This window comes from Coturnix japonica, chromosome 1 (assembly GCF_054131305.1).
Source record: "Coturnix japonica strain WE chromosome 1, WE-NBRP24, whole genome shotgun sequence".
In the NCBI taxonomy this organism is placed as follows: Eukaryota; Metazoa; Chordata; class Aves; order Galliformes; family Phasianidae; genus Coturnix; species Coturnix japonica.
In genome coordinates, this window is record NC_140663.1 from 144428383 (window position 1) to 144442799 (window position 14417).

Here is a 14417-nt window from a genome sequence, read left to right on the forward strand (position 1 = left end):
TGTAGCAAAATTCATTTACCTTACTTTTAGATTTAGTTTTACAGAAATTCTGTTTCATTTCTGTTTTATGTGGGAAAGAATTAAAAGAAAACAAAACAAAACATAACAAAAAACAAAACAAAACAAAACAAAAAAGAAAAGAAAAAGAAAAAAACAAGAAAACCACAACAAAGTAGAATTAAACAAGCCAAGAGGATGAAACTTCTCTGGGAGAAAGGGCAATGGCAAAAGTATAAATTTTGCTTACCATGCTTACCATGGTGGATGCAACCACTGGGTGATTTGAAACATATGCAGTACCCCATGCTACTGCCCGAAACATCATATTAAAACTTGAGAAACAAATCTGTGGCAACATGGCACCCCAGAAAGAACTGAGTCAGCTAATGGGACTCATTTCAAAAATTCACTTGTGGATACCTGGGCCCGAGAACATGGCATTGAGTGGGTTTATCATATCCCTTCTCGTGCACCAGCCTCTGGTAAGATTGAACACTACAACGGGTTGTTAAAAACCATGTTGAAAGCAATGGGAGGTGGAACATTTAAGCACTGGGAAAGCCATTTGGCAGAAGCCGCCTGGCTGGTTAACACCAGAGGATTGGTCAGTTCAGATGGTCCTACATAATCCAGCTCCCTACATACTGTAGAGGGAGATAAGGTCCCTGTGGTACATGTAAAAAGCATGTTGGGGAAAGCAGTCTGGGTTCTTCCAGCTTCCAGAAAGGGGAAACCTCTCTGTGGAACTGTTTTTGCCCAGGGACCTGGGTCCACCTGGTGGGTGATGGAGAAAAATTGGGATCTTCAGTGTGTACCACAAGCGAATTTGATGCTGAGGGAGTGCAGTTAGTAATTCTATGTGTGTCTAATGCTTGTTAATTATGGTTTCCTCGTATCAGCGACTCCACCACCTCCCTGGGCAGGCCATTCCAGTGCCTGACCACTCTGAGAAAAAAAGTTCCTTCTTATGTCCAGCCTAAACCTCTTCGGATACAACTTGTGGCCATTTCCTTGGGTCCTGTTTGTTGCCTGGGAGAAGAGGCCAAGCCCCTCCTCATCACAACCTCCCTTCAGGAAGTTGTAGAGTGCAATGAGGTCTCCCCTGAGCGCAATGAGCAAAACAGACCCAACCATCTGCTCTCTCCAGACCCAAACCATCTGCTCTTTCCAGACCTAAACCATCTGCTATCTCTGGACCCAAAACCATCCTCTCTTTCCAATCACAACACAATCAGACTCCACAATTGCAAATCACATTCATGCTACCACATCCATCATTTCAGGGTCACCACTTGATGTTCCCGTCTAATAACCCGACCGTCCCGCAACTTCGAGAATACAGGGGAGAGAGACACAGTCATGGATGCCATGGAGTCTTCTCTCACTTTACTGCTGCATCACACTACTTGTATATCAGCATGACTTCCATACATGCGCATCCCATACACCTGCTACGCAACCCCATGCACACACAGCCCTTCCCACTCCCAGAGTTTTCCCTTGCATAAATCATGTCATCATGAGGCCTCCAGCAAAGTGCTTCTTCATATCTCTATTCCATGGTTCCACTTCAGCTGCTTTGGCTGTTGTTATTTTAGCAGTTCTTTACTCAGGCCCATCCTCCAGTTGACCTTATTCCCCAACACTGTCCAAGCCATGGACTGACAGCTGCTACAGGAGAATACTGTGGGAGACAGTGTCAAAGTTTTTGCTGAAGTCTAGGTAGACTACATCAACAGCCTTTCCCTTGTCCATCAGATGGGTCACAGGATCATAGAAGGAGATCAGGTTGGTCAGGCAGGACCTGCTATTTGTGAACCCATGCTGGCTAGGCCTGATCCCCCGAATTGTCCCACATTTTCCACGTGATCTTCCTCAAGACAATCTGCTCCATAACCTTCCTTGGCACCGAGGTCAGGCTAATAGGCCTGTAGTTCTCTGGGTCCTCCTTACTACCCTTCTTGTAGATGGGAGTCACACTGACAAGACTACAGTCTTTTGAGACCTCACCAGTCAACAAGGAGCACTGATAGATGATGGAAAGCAGCTCGGCTATCACCCTCAGCACACTCGGGTGATTGTCATCCTGCCCCATGGACCCTGGGGATAATTGGTCTGATCTTAAAAGACAGATGTAAAGAAGGCATTCAGAACCTCTGCATTTTCCTTATTTTCAGTGGTCACATTCCCAGCCTCATCCAGTAAAGAGTGGAGACTCTCCTTAGTCCTCTTCTTACTGTTGATGCATTTATAAAAGAGTTTCTTGTTCCTTTTTACCCCAGCGGCCAGGTTGACTTCAAGCTGGACTTTTGCCTTTCTGATTGCCTCCTTCTTCCTCAGGGGGTAGATTCTCTTTTTCTCCTGGAGCCTCAAGTATAGTTCCCTATTTACACACGCCAGTCTTCTTCCCCACTGGCTCATTTTGAAGCTCAGGGGAGCAGCCTGCTCCTGTGCCTTTAAGACTTTCTTCTTGAAGAGTGACCAGCCATCTTGGACTCCTTTACTCTCTTAAGACTGAACCCAAGGGACTCCTCCTACTAGTCTTCTGAACAGTTCAAAGTCTGCCCTCCAGAAGTCCAAAGTAGCAGATGCTGTTCCCCCTTCTAGCTCCCCCAAGAATGGAGAACTCTACCATTTCATGGTCACTATGTCCAAGACAGCCCCCAACCTCCACATCTCCCACCAGACCTTCTCTGTTTATGAACAGCAGGTCTAGCGAGGCAGCTCCTCTTGTGGGCTCTCTCATCAGCTTCATCAGAAAATGATCTTCCATATACTCCAGAATCCTCCTAGACTGCTTCTTCTGCACTGTGAATTCACTACAGTGAATTAGTACAGTGCACCTCGGTCTTCAGGTCATGAGTTGATGCAGATGTTTTATTATTTTTTCCTTATTAATTACTATTTTCTCCACAACTTTCTCCAAAGAAATGCTGAAATGGATTACTGTTACTCGCAATGGTGTGTTTTTAATGCCTTTTCGTGTTCATTACCAGATATGAAACAGTTACGCGTAAGATGGAGATGAGCTAAGCACATTATCCATTTTAGAGCTTGTATATAAGGCAGTGCGTAACAACTGGTATTGTGAAAGTATTTCAAGGTTATGTGGCCCACAACATAAAAGTAGCCTACCATGCTAAAGCTAGTTTGTTTTGCAATCTCTTCTATAATTATTCTCCTTTCCATAGAAGAAGGGATAATTAAACTCCAGCAGACAGTGACTGGAATTATGCCTGACACGAAAAGTTAATGTAGCATAGTACTAACTGGATAGAATGAAATGGAGCAAGGTTAGATCATTTAATAATTTTAATTCCCAACTTCTGAAAACCTTGTTTAATGTCTTTCCACCCACTTTTGTTTACTTATTCCTTTGATTTAAAATATACATATAATCTGTTTCTTTGTTTCTTATATGGATTGTATTAATAGAATGAGAGGTAGGTGTAAGGATGCTGTGATTCTGGGTACTTGCTTATGATAATTCTCTGTTCACCTTACCCATCCATTTAGTCATGTTAACTTCTGTAACTTGAATTAGAAGGATTTAGACATCTAGTAGTGGATAAAGATGTCCAGATGCAGCTAAAAAAGGCATGTGTTAGGCTGAAATAAATGAGTAAATGCATGAAGTGACATTTGTCAATTTCTGAGAATGCAAAAACACTGGCAATGCTCTTGCAATCCCAAACACAGAACAAAAGCTATGTGGTAGAACACAATCTGTACAGTCTATCTTAGGAAATACATTATGAAATTACAGTAGGAGTAATATACTTAGACCGCTAGAGGAGATTTGTATTAACAATTGGATAGTATTATGTTAATGACAGAATATGGATGATCTCTACAGAAATATTTCAGCCCATCAATACTGAAGGAAAAAGTTTATTCTTCAGAAAACAAAGCAGGAAAAAAAAAAAAAAAAAAAAGATCCCAGCAAACTGGTATATAATATTTTGGGGGATCAAAGCCCTAGATTAGTTTATGATTTGCTGATTCATAGTTTTTAAGTAAAGACAGAGTAAAAATGAAAAATTACTTGAGCAAAAACCTCTTCTAGGAAAATGACATCTCATTAATGATTATCAAATATGTTTTTGTTTTTTTTCTTTAGTTTTGTGATTAAATATAAAATCTATCAGGAAAATTAATTTGGTATTACGTGAAGTGCATCATCGGTCTATATCAAACAACCTTAGAGATTTTGTCATGATTATTTAGGGCCACTCAGAGAGGTTATTACTTCCACTATAGCAATAAGAAAAAGTGAAGCTTTTGAAATGTGAAATTTCGAGGTCTTCAGTCACTTCTGCTTTAATTCCTATGTTGCATATTTTTCCTTTTTCTGTATTAGTTCTCAGTCACTTGTAATAATCCCTTTTCTTTAAAAATGTTTTATCAAATGTGCTTTATTTCTTTTATATGCAATATTTCTTATGTATAACTCCATGAAATTGCTCTTTTTCTCTGGTGAACTACTAAAATGCTCTTTTCACTCTTGTTTTTGTTGTGTCTTTTTTTTTTGTTGTTGTTGTTGTCACTTTTTGAAAGAATTCCTTGCTTTCCTTGAACCCCATTCATTTTAATTGTAAATTAAAAATTCCAACTAAATGATTCTATATATCTAAACACTCCAGGAGTTGATGCAGAGACCCCAGTGGCCCCTGCAGCAGCCAACACGAGCCAGGTCACCCATGTCCAACCTGGCTCCAGCAAGTAGCACTCTGTTCCCTCTTCAAGGTCACATCAAGAGTTGGCACTGAGCCCTAACAAGATTTCTGAAGCCTTTTGTTTTTTTGTTTGTTTGTTTGTTATTAGTATTATGTCTGCATATTTTTCAAGTGTCCTTACACTGGTCTTTTAACACTTTCTTAAGTTGCCTATTCAAAAGTATGTTCTGGAATAATAAGAACCTTATATTTCATAACTGTAGCTTATGTAAGGGAGCATAGGAACACTAAATTTAAGATTAGTATTCCCTGTTGTAAACTGGCAGATGTTAGCAACTTAGTGCAGAAAACGAATCTGAAATATTAATTACTCTGCTGAAGCAGTGTTTCAGATATTGCCTTATTTTGCTTTTGAAAGGCATTCCTTATTATTGTGATAAATACATGGAGATATGTAGACCATGGAAGAATACACTAAGATATATTAGTATCTTCATCCTGTATACTCCCACATGGTAACTTCTGTTGTTGAGCAAGGTAGTCTAGTATACTTGCATCTCAGAGTCCATAGAAAATTGGCTGATGTAGTCACTGAGCCACTCTCAATAATCTTTGAAAAGTCATGACAATCATGTAAAGTCCCTGGTGATAATATAGCATCCATTTTTAAGAAGAGTAGAAAGGATGACTCTAGAAGTTATCAACTTGTCAGCCTCACCTCTGTGCTGGGGAAGATCATGGAGCAGATTCTCCTGAAAGTTGTGCTAAGGTACATGGAAGACAGGGAGGTGACATGGGACAACTAGCATGGTTTAATCAGGGGCAAGTTCTGCTTGACCAACCTATTGGCCTTCTATGATAGCATGATTGTATCATAGAGCCACTGATGTCATCTATGTAGATTTCAGTAAGGCCTTTGCAGTGTCCTTTCCAAACTGGAAATAGGTGAATTTGATGGATGGAGTTTTCAGTGGATGAGGTGCTGGTTGCAAGCTTGCACCCACAGGGTGGTGGTCAATGGCTCAATGTTCAAATGGAGATCAATGATGAGTGATGTCCTTTGGGGGTCAATACTGGGACTGGTGGCCTTTAATGTCTTCCTCAACAATATTGACAGTTATCATATTATCATATTAAATATCTGAATGTTCCCAAAGGTTTTCTGATATTTGTTTATGTCACTTTCTGGGAAATCCTTATATTTTAATGTACATACACACATTTAAAAAATAAAAATAAAAATTAAAAAAAATAAAAATAAAATATAAAAGGACTATTATATCTATTTATTTAAGTGCTTAAAGGCATTTCTTACAGTCAAAATAATGAGATCAGCAGTGACTGTTGTTCTGTTTTTGTATAATTCTTTCTTTACTGAGGTTTTCTCCTTGATACCTGCATCAGTAACCTACTTAGGTCACATTCATTCCACTTGAGTAACTATCCTTGCGATGTAATGTTGCAGATCACTACATCAAGGTCACCTAATCATAGCAGCATCTTTAAATCTTGAGCAAAACAGACAACTGTGCATCAGCAACAGTTTTAATAATTGCAAAATCAGCAGAAATTCTGGGGTGGGGAGGGAGGAAAATCCTTGAAATGATAAATGTAGTACTCCTACCTTTCTTCATGGTTTTAAATACTGGCATTATTTTAAACATGGGGAATTTTTATTTTTTTTTTTAAATCTTTCTTAAGAAAATATCCGTCTTGAACACAAGGATGGTATTTTATTGTTTGGCAGTTTTTCAAGGTTTGGTTTGTCTTGTTTTTGTTTGTTTTTGTTTGTTTGTTTCTGTTTTTGTTTTGTTTTGTTTTAATTGATTGGTTAGGCATCCATTTCAGTGACTGAGGCAATTTTCAATTTCTATATGCCAACATTCCCATGTTTATATGTAGTTGAAATGGAACATGCAGAAGTTTCACCAAAACTACATCCTAATTGTACAAGCTAACAAATGATAACAAAAGGGAAAAAAAATAAAAATAAAAAAAATTGGAGTGTTCAATGATGTACTTAGCTTATTTTATCCACTAACCATCTCCTTCCACAACTGGGTGACCAGACTGGTAGATGAGGGAAAGGCTGTTGATGTAGTCTACCTAGACTTCAGCGTCAGCATTCTCTCACAGTATTCTCCTGGGGAAACTGGCTGCCTGTGGTCTGGACAGGTAGGTATGCAAATGACTAGAGGGCCATCCCAACAGGTAGTGGTTAATGGAGTTAAGTCCAGCTGGTGACCTGTTACAGGTTGTGTCCCTCAGGGGTCATTACTGGGACCCATCTTGTTTTGTATATTCATTGATGACCTAGGTGAGGGGATTGAGTGTACCCTCAGTAAGTTTGCAGATATCGCCAATATGGGAGGTAGTGCTGATCTGCCTGAGGGTAGGGAGGCCTTTCAGAGGGATCTAGGTAAGCTGGATCACTGGGCTGAGGTGAGTGCTATGAACTAGAGTAGTATTTAAAGATGAATGAGGCTCTAAAATTTCAGCTTCCTACTCATAGGTAGAGAGATGAAACATAAATGAAAAATTAAAGTATATACAAAGGTTAACTTTAATGTGACTCATAATTTACTCTTAATTACTTACTGATTGCTTCATGTAAAGATAGACAATAGACAATCGTCATTGTCACTTTGACCTGCATAATACCATAATACATACAATACCACTGACCCGCTAAACCTTGTGGATTTTCCTTATTCAGAATAAATATGGAAAAAGGTCCCTCACACACATCCAGAAAGGTATTAAATATAACACTTTTATATATATGTGTGTTATATTTAATACCTTTCTGGAGATACTACATTGTTTTTAATCACATAAATAGACTTGCAATCTCTAGTTATGCCTCATAATTCTTTTAAATTAAAAACTAGTATTTTATAAACATGATAATTGTTTGATCCCAAAACTTAGAGTTTAGTTGTCTTTCTGTTTTAACTTTTTTTTTCTTTGTTTTTTGGGTTTTTTTTTTAATTTTTACCAGTTATTCTTTTATCCATGATAACCAAAAACTTTGATAATACATTATATAATACATAATACATATTAATGTATGTATAAGGTTGCCCTTATGATTACTGCACTTAATAGAACTTCTTGCAAGTGAGCTTTTTCACAGTGCTGTGCTGCATTGTGATAATCAGTCCATAGGACTGATGAATCATTCTTTTTCTGTCTGTTCACCTTGTTTTGGTAGCACTAGTCACTCTTGTGTGTCAGGCACCACACATCAACACCCACTACCAGTTTCAGAAGAATAAATGTGCAAGCAGAATTAGGAATTGCCCTTATGACGTTCTCCTTTAGAAACTCTGAAGTTCTCTGTTACTATGTTATTGATTAAATTTCTCTCTGAAACAGATATACTCAAATACTCTGTTATACAATTATCTCCACCTTATGCAAAGTGACAGATATTTTTAATATATGTTTCTAGATAAAATATATGCATTGAATACAGACATAAGTTTGTGAATATATACTGAATATTAGCTTGAATTCATTCTTGCTTTCAAGTTTTCAGCAACCTACATAGCAATGTTTGACATAAGAATGGAAATGAATTGAAACCTCTAGTCTTTAACATCACATTTCACCTCATATACACTGTCTTGCTTTCAGGCTCTACCCTGACAAAAATCTGGTGTTCTACTACAGTGGAGTGTGCACTACCGTTCACAAAGTAGTTCTCATTTCTCTGAAACCTTTTCTGACAGTGTAATAGGACTACACAGCAGACACATCTTTAGAGCAGCTGGTGGATGCTATGGACACAGTAGCTTGTATTACAATCTTAGTGAGACAAACTCTTGTCTTCTAGTCTATAACATAGATCTTTTTTCCATTAGAAAGAAAAGTTCAGGAAGTATCCTGGCATTCATCTAATTCTTGTCCAATATGAATGTGACTAGCCAATCAGCATCAGGGAAAAAAATAAATATATATATATAAAAAAAAGATTTGCAGGACAAAGTGCTCAGGATTATGCAGAAAATGAATGCTGGAAATTCCTGTCAATTCCCCAAAGTCAAAATTAATCTAGTATGAGAACAAGAAGAGAACTAGCTTATTTTAAATCTTCCATGTTAATAAGGCAAAGTCCTAAGCATTAGGATTTTTGTAAGTTCTCTGAAGCATATGCCTCTGGAAAATCTCTGGTGACTGCCACAGTGTAATGCAAAAACCTCTCAGCTTTTCTCACTGAAGCAGACTATTGCATAATTTACTTTGGATTTGAATCTGGCAATTATCTCCTGGAGCCTTTTGTATGCTAAGGTGTCCTCTGCAGTGGGGCAGACCAGTGCCAGGAATCAAAATGTGAATATGCTTCTTGATGAACATACATCAGAGGATGTGCACTGTAAAGAAAGATTATTCACCACTGATCTCAGCATAAACCTCCAACTATTTGTCCAGAAATTGTGTCTCTTATTTTCTACTCTCTGACAGACTATTCAGAGTTAGGTTCAACTAAGATTCATATGCAGAAGGAAATATAAAACAGAGTTCGCAATTTTCTACCAATGCACAGTATCACAGAGTTCTGAAGTCTTGGAGTGACCTCTGGAGCTGATCAGGTACAATTCTCCTGCTAAAGCAGGGCCACCTAGAGGAGGTTGCCTGGTACCAGGATCTTTTGTCCAGGCATTTTTTGAAGATATTCAAGGAGTCCACAACCTTTTGGGGGAGCATGTGCCAGTGCTTTGTAAACTGCACAGTAAATAAATAGTTTGTGATGTTCAGCTGGAACCTCCCATGTTCCATTTTGTTCCAAGTATGTCTATTCCTAGCAATGGTCACCACTAAGAAAAATCTTGCTCTGTCCTTTTTGTATATTCCTGTCAGATTTTTGCAGACATTGATGAGATTCTCCCCAAGCCTTCTCTTCTCCAGGCTGAACAGTCCCAGAGGTCTAACCTTTTCATCGCAGAATACATGCTGCATTGCCTTTCTCATCTTTGTGGCCCTCTGTTGGACCTTCTAGCAGCTCCATGTCTCTCCTCTATTGGGGAGCCCAGAACTGGATGCAGTATTCTAGGTGCATCCATCAGTGCTATGTATGGGTGATCTATTCTGACTTGCTGGCAACCTAGCATAGGCAAGGAGACCATTGGCCTCTTTAGCATCAAGAAATCATGCTGAATCATGTTCAACTTGTTGTCCACTACAATCCCCAACACTGGAAATCTTTGATGAAAAGTCTATAAAGTAAGATTTTCATACTGGGCTAATGCATGTTGTCTTGACAATTCCACTGTCATTCACTTAGAAGACAAGATTCGTAAGTTCTCTTGAGCTTCTGCTTTTGTTTTGGTCAAGTAGTGCTCTGTAGTGCTTAGCATTTTTGTGATGTTAACATTTAGCAATGTAACAATGCTTTCCTTTTGAAGTATAAGGAAATCATAAAATATGTGATAAATGAAATATCAATATTCCAGCATAATATTGATTTTATATACCCAGAGGACGTAGCATTTAAGTAGCTAAGCACTTTTGAAATATATTAGAGCTAAAGGACTTAAGATTTTGTCTCTTCTTTTTTCCCAGGTGCAGAAAATCCATTTACTTTCATGATCAAATAATAACATGTCCTTGAATTTATGACTTTGTCAGAAATAGTAGCTACTTTCTTCTTAGGTAAAAGTAGAAGAAGGTAGTTCTGTTGTTTTACTGAGCAGTTCCATTACTTCTCAGTTAGGATTAGGATGAAGAACAGCGTAAACATTATAAAAAGAACTAGGTTCAAAATGTGAACAGTGTCATTCTTACTCTTCTATCAAGGGTAAAGTAAATGAATGGCTTTAGGGCTATAAGAGAAGAGTAAATTCATGTAGTCATATCCCCTATGTTGTAGTTTAGAATATTCAAAATTTGCTTCCTGTCGATAATCTCCAGTTAAAGATATCCTAAAATCTCCACTGACTGTATCTTTCAGTGGTTTCACCACCTTCCTGTTGGAGGATTTTTTCAAGCTAAATATTACATCTTCAGAGTCATAGCAACCAAACCAATTTAGATTAGAACACCAGTAGGATAAGACATTTTTTCAGTGACAAATATCTAACCTGGCACAACTGTCTGTTATTGAACAAAGTGTAATCTCATGACTTCAACAGGGAATGGTTTGGTACTTACTAAAACTATTCATCTTATGTTCTTGTGCCATATTAAGTTTAAGAAAGTAGTTGCAAAACAGTAATAATGACAGGTGCATGGAGTAGGCTTTCCTCTGTTTTCAGGCTTTAGAGTACTATTTTTTCTAGATCTGCTTCAAGTGAAAGAGTATATCAGGAACTGTTAAGGTTTTAGTTCATGTCTATTTATATTTTTCAGGAATAGATGAAATAGGTTTTGATAGATTTTATTTTTTTTCATTTTTTCCACAGATAGGCAAAATGTCATACTGGATAAACTGAGTTCATGTATCTAGGAAGTCTTCTGGATTAGGAGTTCAGTATGGAACTTAATAATGCATGGTGCCAAACTCTGACTTAACCAATATAATAAAATATATAGCTGAACATAAATCAAGGATTGTATTTGTTGTATTAATAATAATTTGTGAAATCAGAATGACAAATCTTGAAAATGGCAATCTTTAGCAGTAAGGTAGACTGCATTATAGCATTAATTTATTACAGTTCCAAATTTAACATTAATACATTCAACATATAAAAACTTAAAACATTAGAAAATAGCTCCATTAATGTCTTACTATAATATGCCCTGCAGCATGCAGTGTATATTTTGCTCCTTCAAAACCAAAGATTTAATACATTTGCAGAAATCAATTTTAAATTAGAGGCAAATAGATAAATAAACCTGTCTCTATTAATCAAATGTAAAAATTGGTTTATATAACTTATGGTATAATAAAACCAGGTAGGGATTTAATATATCTGTCTAAATTGCACATAAGTTGCTCCAAAAGTAATGTGTCCTATTTATTTCCATGGAAACTACAATAAATGCAAAGAACATAGTAATGCTATTAGATAGATCAAATTCCCAGCTACAAAACACTAGCTTTCAACAAAGTCACCAGCATTAGCTGTGCATTTTCCTAAAATAAGGGAGAATTAGGTTAGGAAGAAATTCATTACTCAGAGACTGGTCAGACAGTAGAAAAAGCTGTCCAGAGAAGCTATGGGTGCCCTATCCCCAATGGTGTTCAAGACCAGGTTGCATGGGGCCCTGGGCAGCCAGATCTGGTGGCTGGCAGCTCTGCCATTGGGTTGGAACTGGGTGGTATTTGAGTTTCCTTCCATCCTAAGGCTGTTCATGATTCTGTGATTCTCATTATCGTATTCAGATAATAGGATGTATTAATTATTCACTTTCTGAGATCTACACAAGCTCTTCTATCTCTCTGGTTTTATGAATAAATTTCACTTTGTATCTAATATTTACTGTTAAAAGTCACTTCTGTGATTAACTGATAAGTTATTTTATGTATATCTTTTGAACTCACCTGTGAATCTGTAAATCAAATGACTAAGTTCAGAAGAAAATATTGAAATATTTTGCTAAAATTTACTATGTAACATAATCAGTGTGATTGTTATGCTGCTGAAATGTAGAATATCATAAGGGTAAAACATACTGTTATTCAGCTTACAATATTTTGATACTATAGGGATGATTTAGCTGTTTGTTTTTTCACTTTCATAACAAAAACTGTAACAGCCAAAAAAAGGTTGTTCATTTTATATACATTATCTTATTGTGTCTTATCAGGTGCTACAACTATTGAAAAGTATGATCTCAGAACAAATATTTGGATCCAGGCTGGAGTGATGAATGGCAGGAGGCTTCAGTTTGGTGTTGCTGTCATCGATGACAAGCTGTTTGTCATTGGAGGCCGTGATGGTTTAAAGACATTGAACACTGTTGAATGTTACAATCCAAAAACAAAGGCTTGGACTGTGTTACCACCAATGTCAACACATAGGCATGGCTTAGGTAAGGAAAAAAGAAGTTTTAAAAATCTAACACATTTTTTCAGATAAGTAAATGATAATGCAAAATTTAGGGTTTAATAGCTATCATATCTCATTCATCAGTATTAATAAATACTTACATTGTTCTTGTTAGATCTCTAAAAATATAGAGAAGGTTAAGACATGTTTTATTATTTAATGATGTATGAATACTTAAGAAAAGACAAGACAGGGAAAGAAACTCTGAAACTTTAACAGATTGGTGATAATGTTCAGGGTTTTTTGTTTGTTTGTTTGGTTTTGTTTTTTGTTTTGGTTTTTTTTCCCCACAGCATTTGATAACAGGTGTATTTGTCAAATAATCAAAACATTACTTCATTTCAAAGTATTATGTTTTCACTTATACAACTTGATAAGAAATGTGCTCAAAAATATACACATTATGTCACTAATTCACTTTAAAATGTATTTGCAGCAATAGTTTAAACATGATTGGTAGAGCATATGTTCCCTTAATCTACTTCAGTTAAGCTTTTCAAGGATCATTCATACCACTATCAGCATTAATCAATCAAATAATATGTTGTAGTACTGTTCTCTTGTCTTTCCTTCCTACTTATTCCTAAATTGCCTATAGTGATTATATAGAAGCTGAATGTGATATCTGAACTCTCATTTCTCATTTCCATTTGTTTTCTTGATTTTCAGAATCCAAAATGCAAATAAAAACTGAATTCTTGTCTTAAAGCTTAATTTAGGTTTACTTAATAGGTTTACATCTAAGCTAGTTACTTTTATTTATTTTAAATGCAGAAAAGAAAAGAAAACAAAACAAAACAACAACAACAACAAAATTCTAAACTACAAAGTGTGGTATATATTTAAATATCTTCCCTAAAATGAAATGAATCACATCTTAGAATAAAATTTGCGTATACATATTTGTGCTCAGACTTATGTAATGATATGAGGTTAATAAAAAGATAATGATACAAGATTAATAAAACTTCAAGGAAGACAGCACACTTATGTGATGCAGTGCAAATATGGAGTTAAAGTTAAAACAGTACATGCACAAATTTTGTTCTGACTTTGACACATTTTTTTCCCCACAATTTTACTGTTAATTATTTTATTGTTTGTTTTTGTCTCAAAAGTACCAGAAAATGTGCTACAACTAATAGCTAATTCTAGTGTCTTTTATACAAATATCTAATATCAAGCAGGGCATAAAACATTTTGGAATAAAAAAGAGTAATGTGGAGCTAGAAAACAATGAATGAAAATTTGTAACAGAAAGACCAAATTACAACTTTCATAGCTACAGTAGAAAGTAACTGGAAGAACAAAAAGGGAGAGAGGGAATGTGAAAATATATTTTGAATGATAAATTCAGAGAATAAAAAGGATAAGAAGGAAGAAGCTGCAGAGAGGAAGAAGAGGGAAGGAAGAAATAAAGAGTTAGTGGTTGGCTGAATGTAAACTTTATTTACAGAAACAAAACCAAAAACAAGAAAATAAATAAATAAATAAATAAATAAATAAATAAATAAATAAATAAAGGAGCTGAGCAAACAAATAACACTGAGCTTATCATTCCAAAACAAGCAATATAAATGCTTCTGTAAAAAAATTAGGCTACGCATCTTTTTCAGGGAAGTGTCCTAAACTGCCTTGTGCTTTCTATTACCTATTTTAAAAGTGTCTAAGTTTTTGTTGTGGGCTGCATTTAGGCTGTTAGGCATACGCTTCAACTTCATGTTTTGTCTTTGTGAATATATGA

At 36.3% G+C, this 14417-nt stretch overlaps 1 protein-coding gene across 2 annotated transcripts in view; it reads left to right on the forward strand.

The window, feature by feature from the left end:
• KLHL1 (kelch like family member 1) overlaps window positions 1–14417 on the forward strand; it is a 178843-nt gene that overhangs the window by 135071 nt on the left and 29355 nt on the right. For both annotated transcript variants that reach the window (XM_015851663.3, XM_085553973.1), the window contains one exon: window positions 12432–12656. In XM_015851663.3, coding sequence (XP_015707149.2) covers window positions 12432–12656 — 225 coding nt within the window. The remainder of the gene's footprint in view (window positions 1–12431; window positions 12657–14417) is intronic.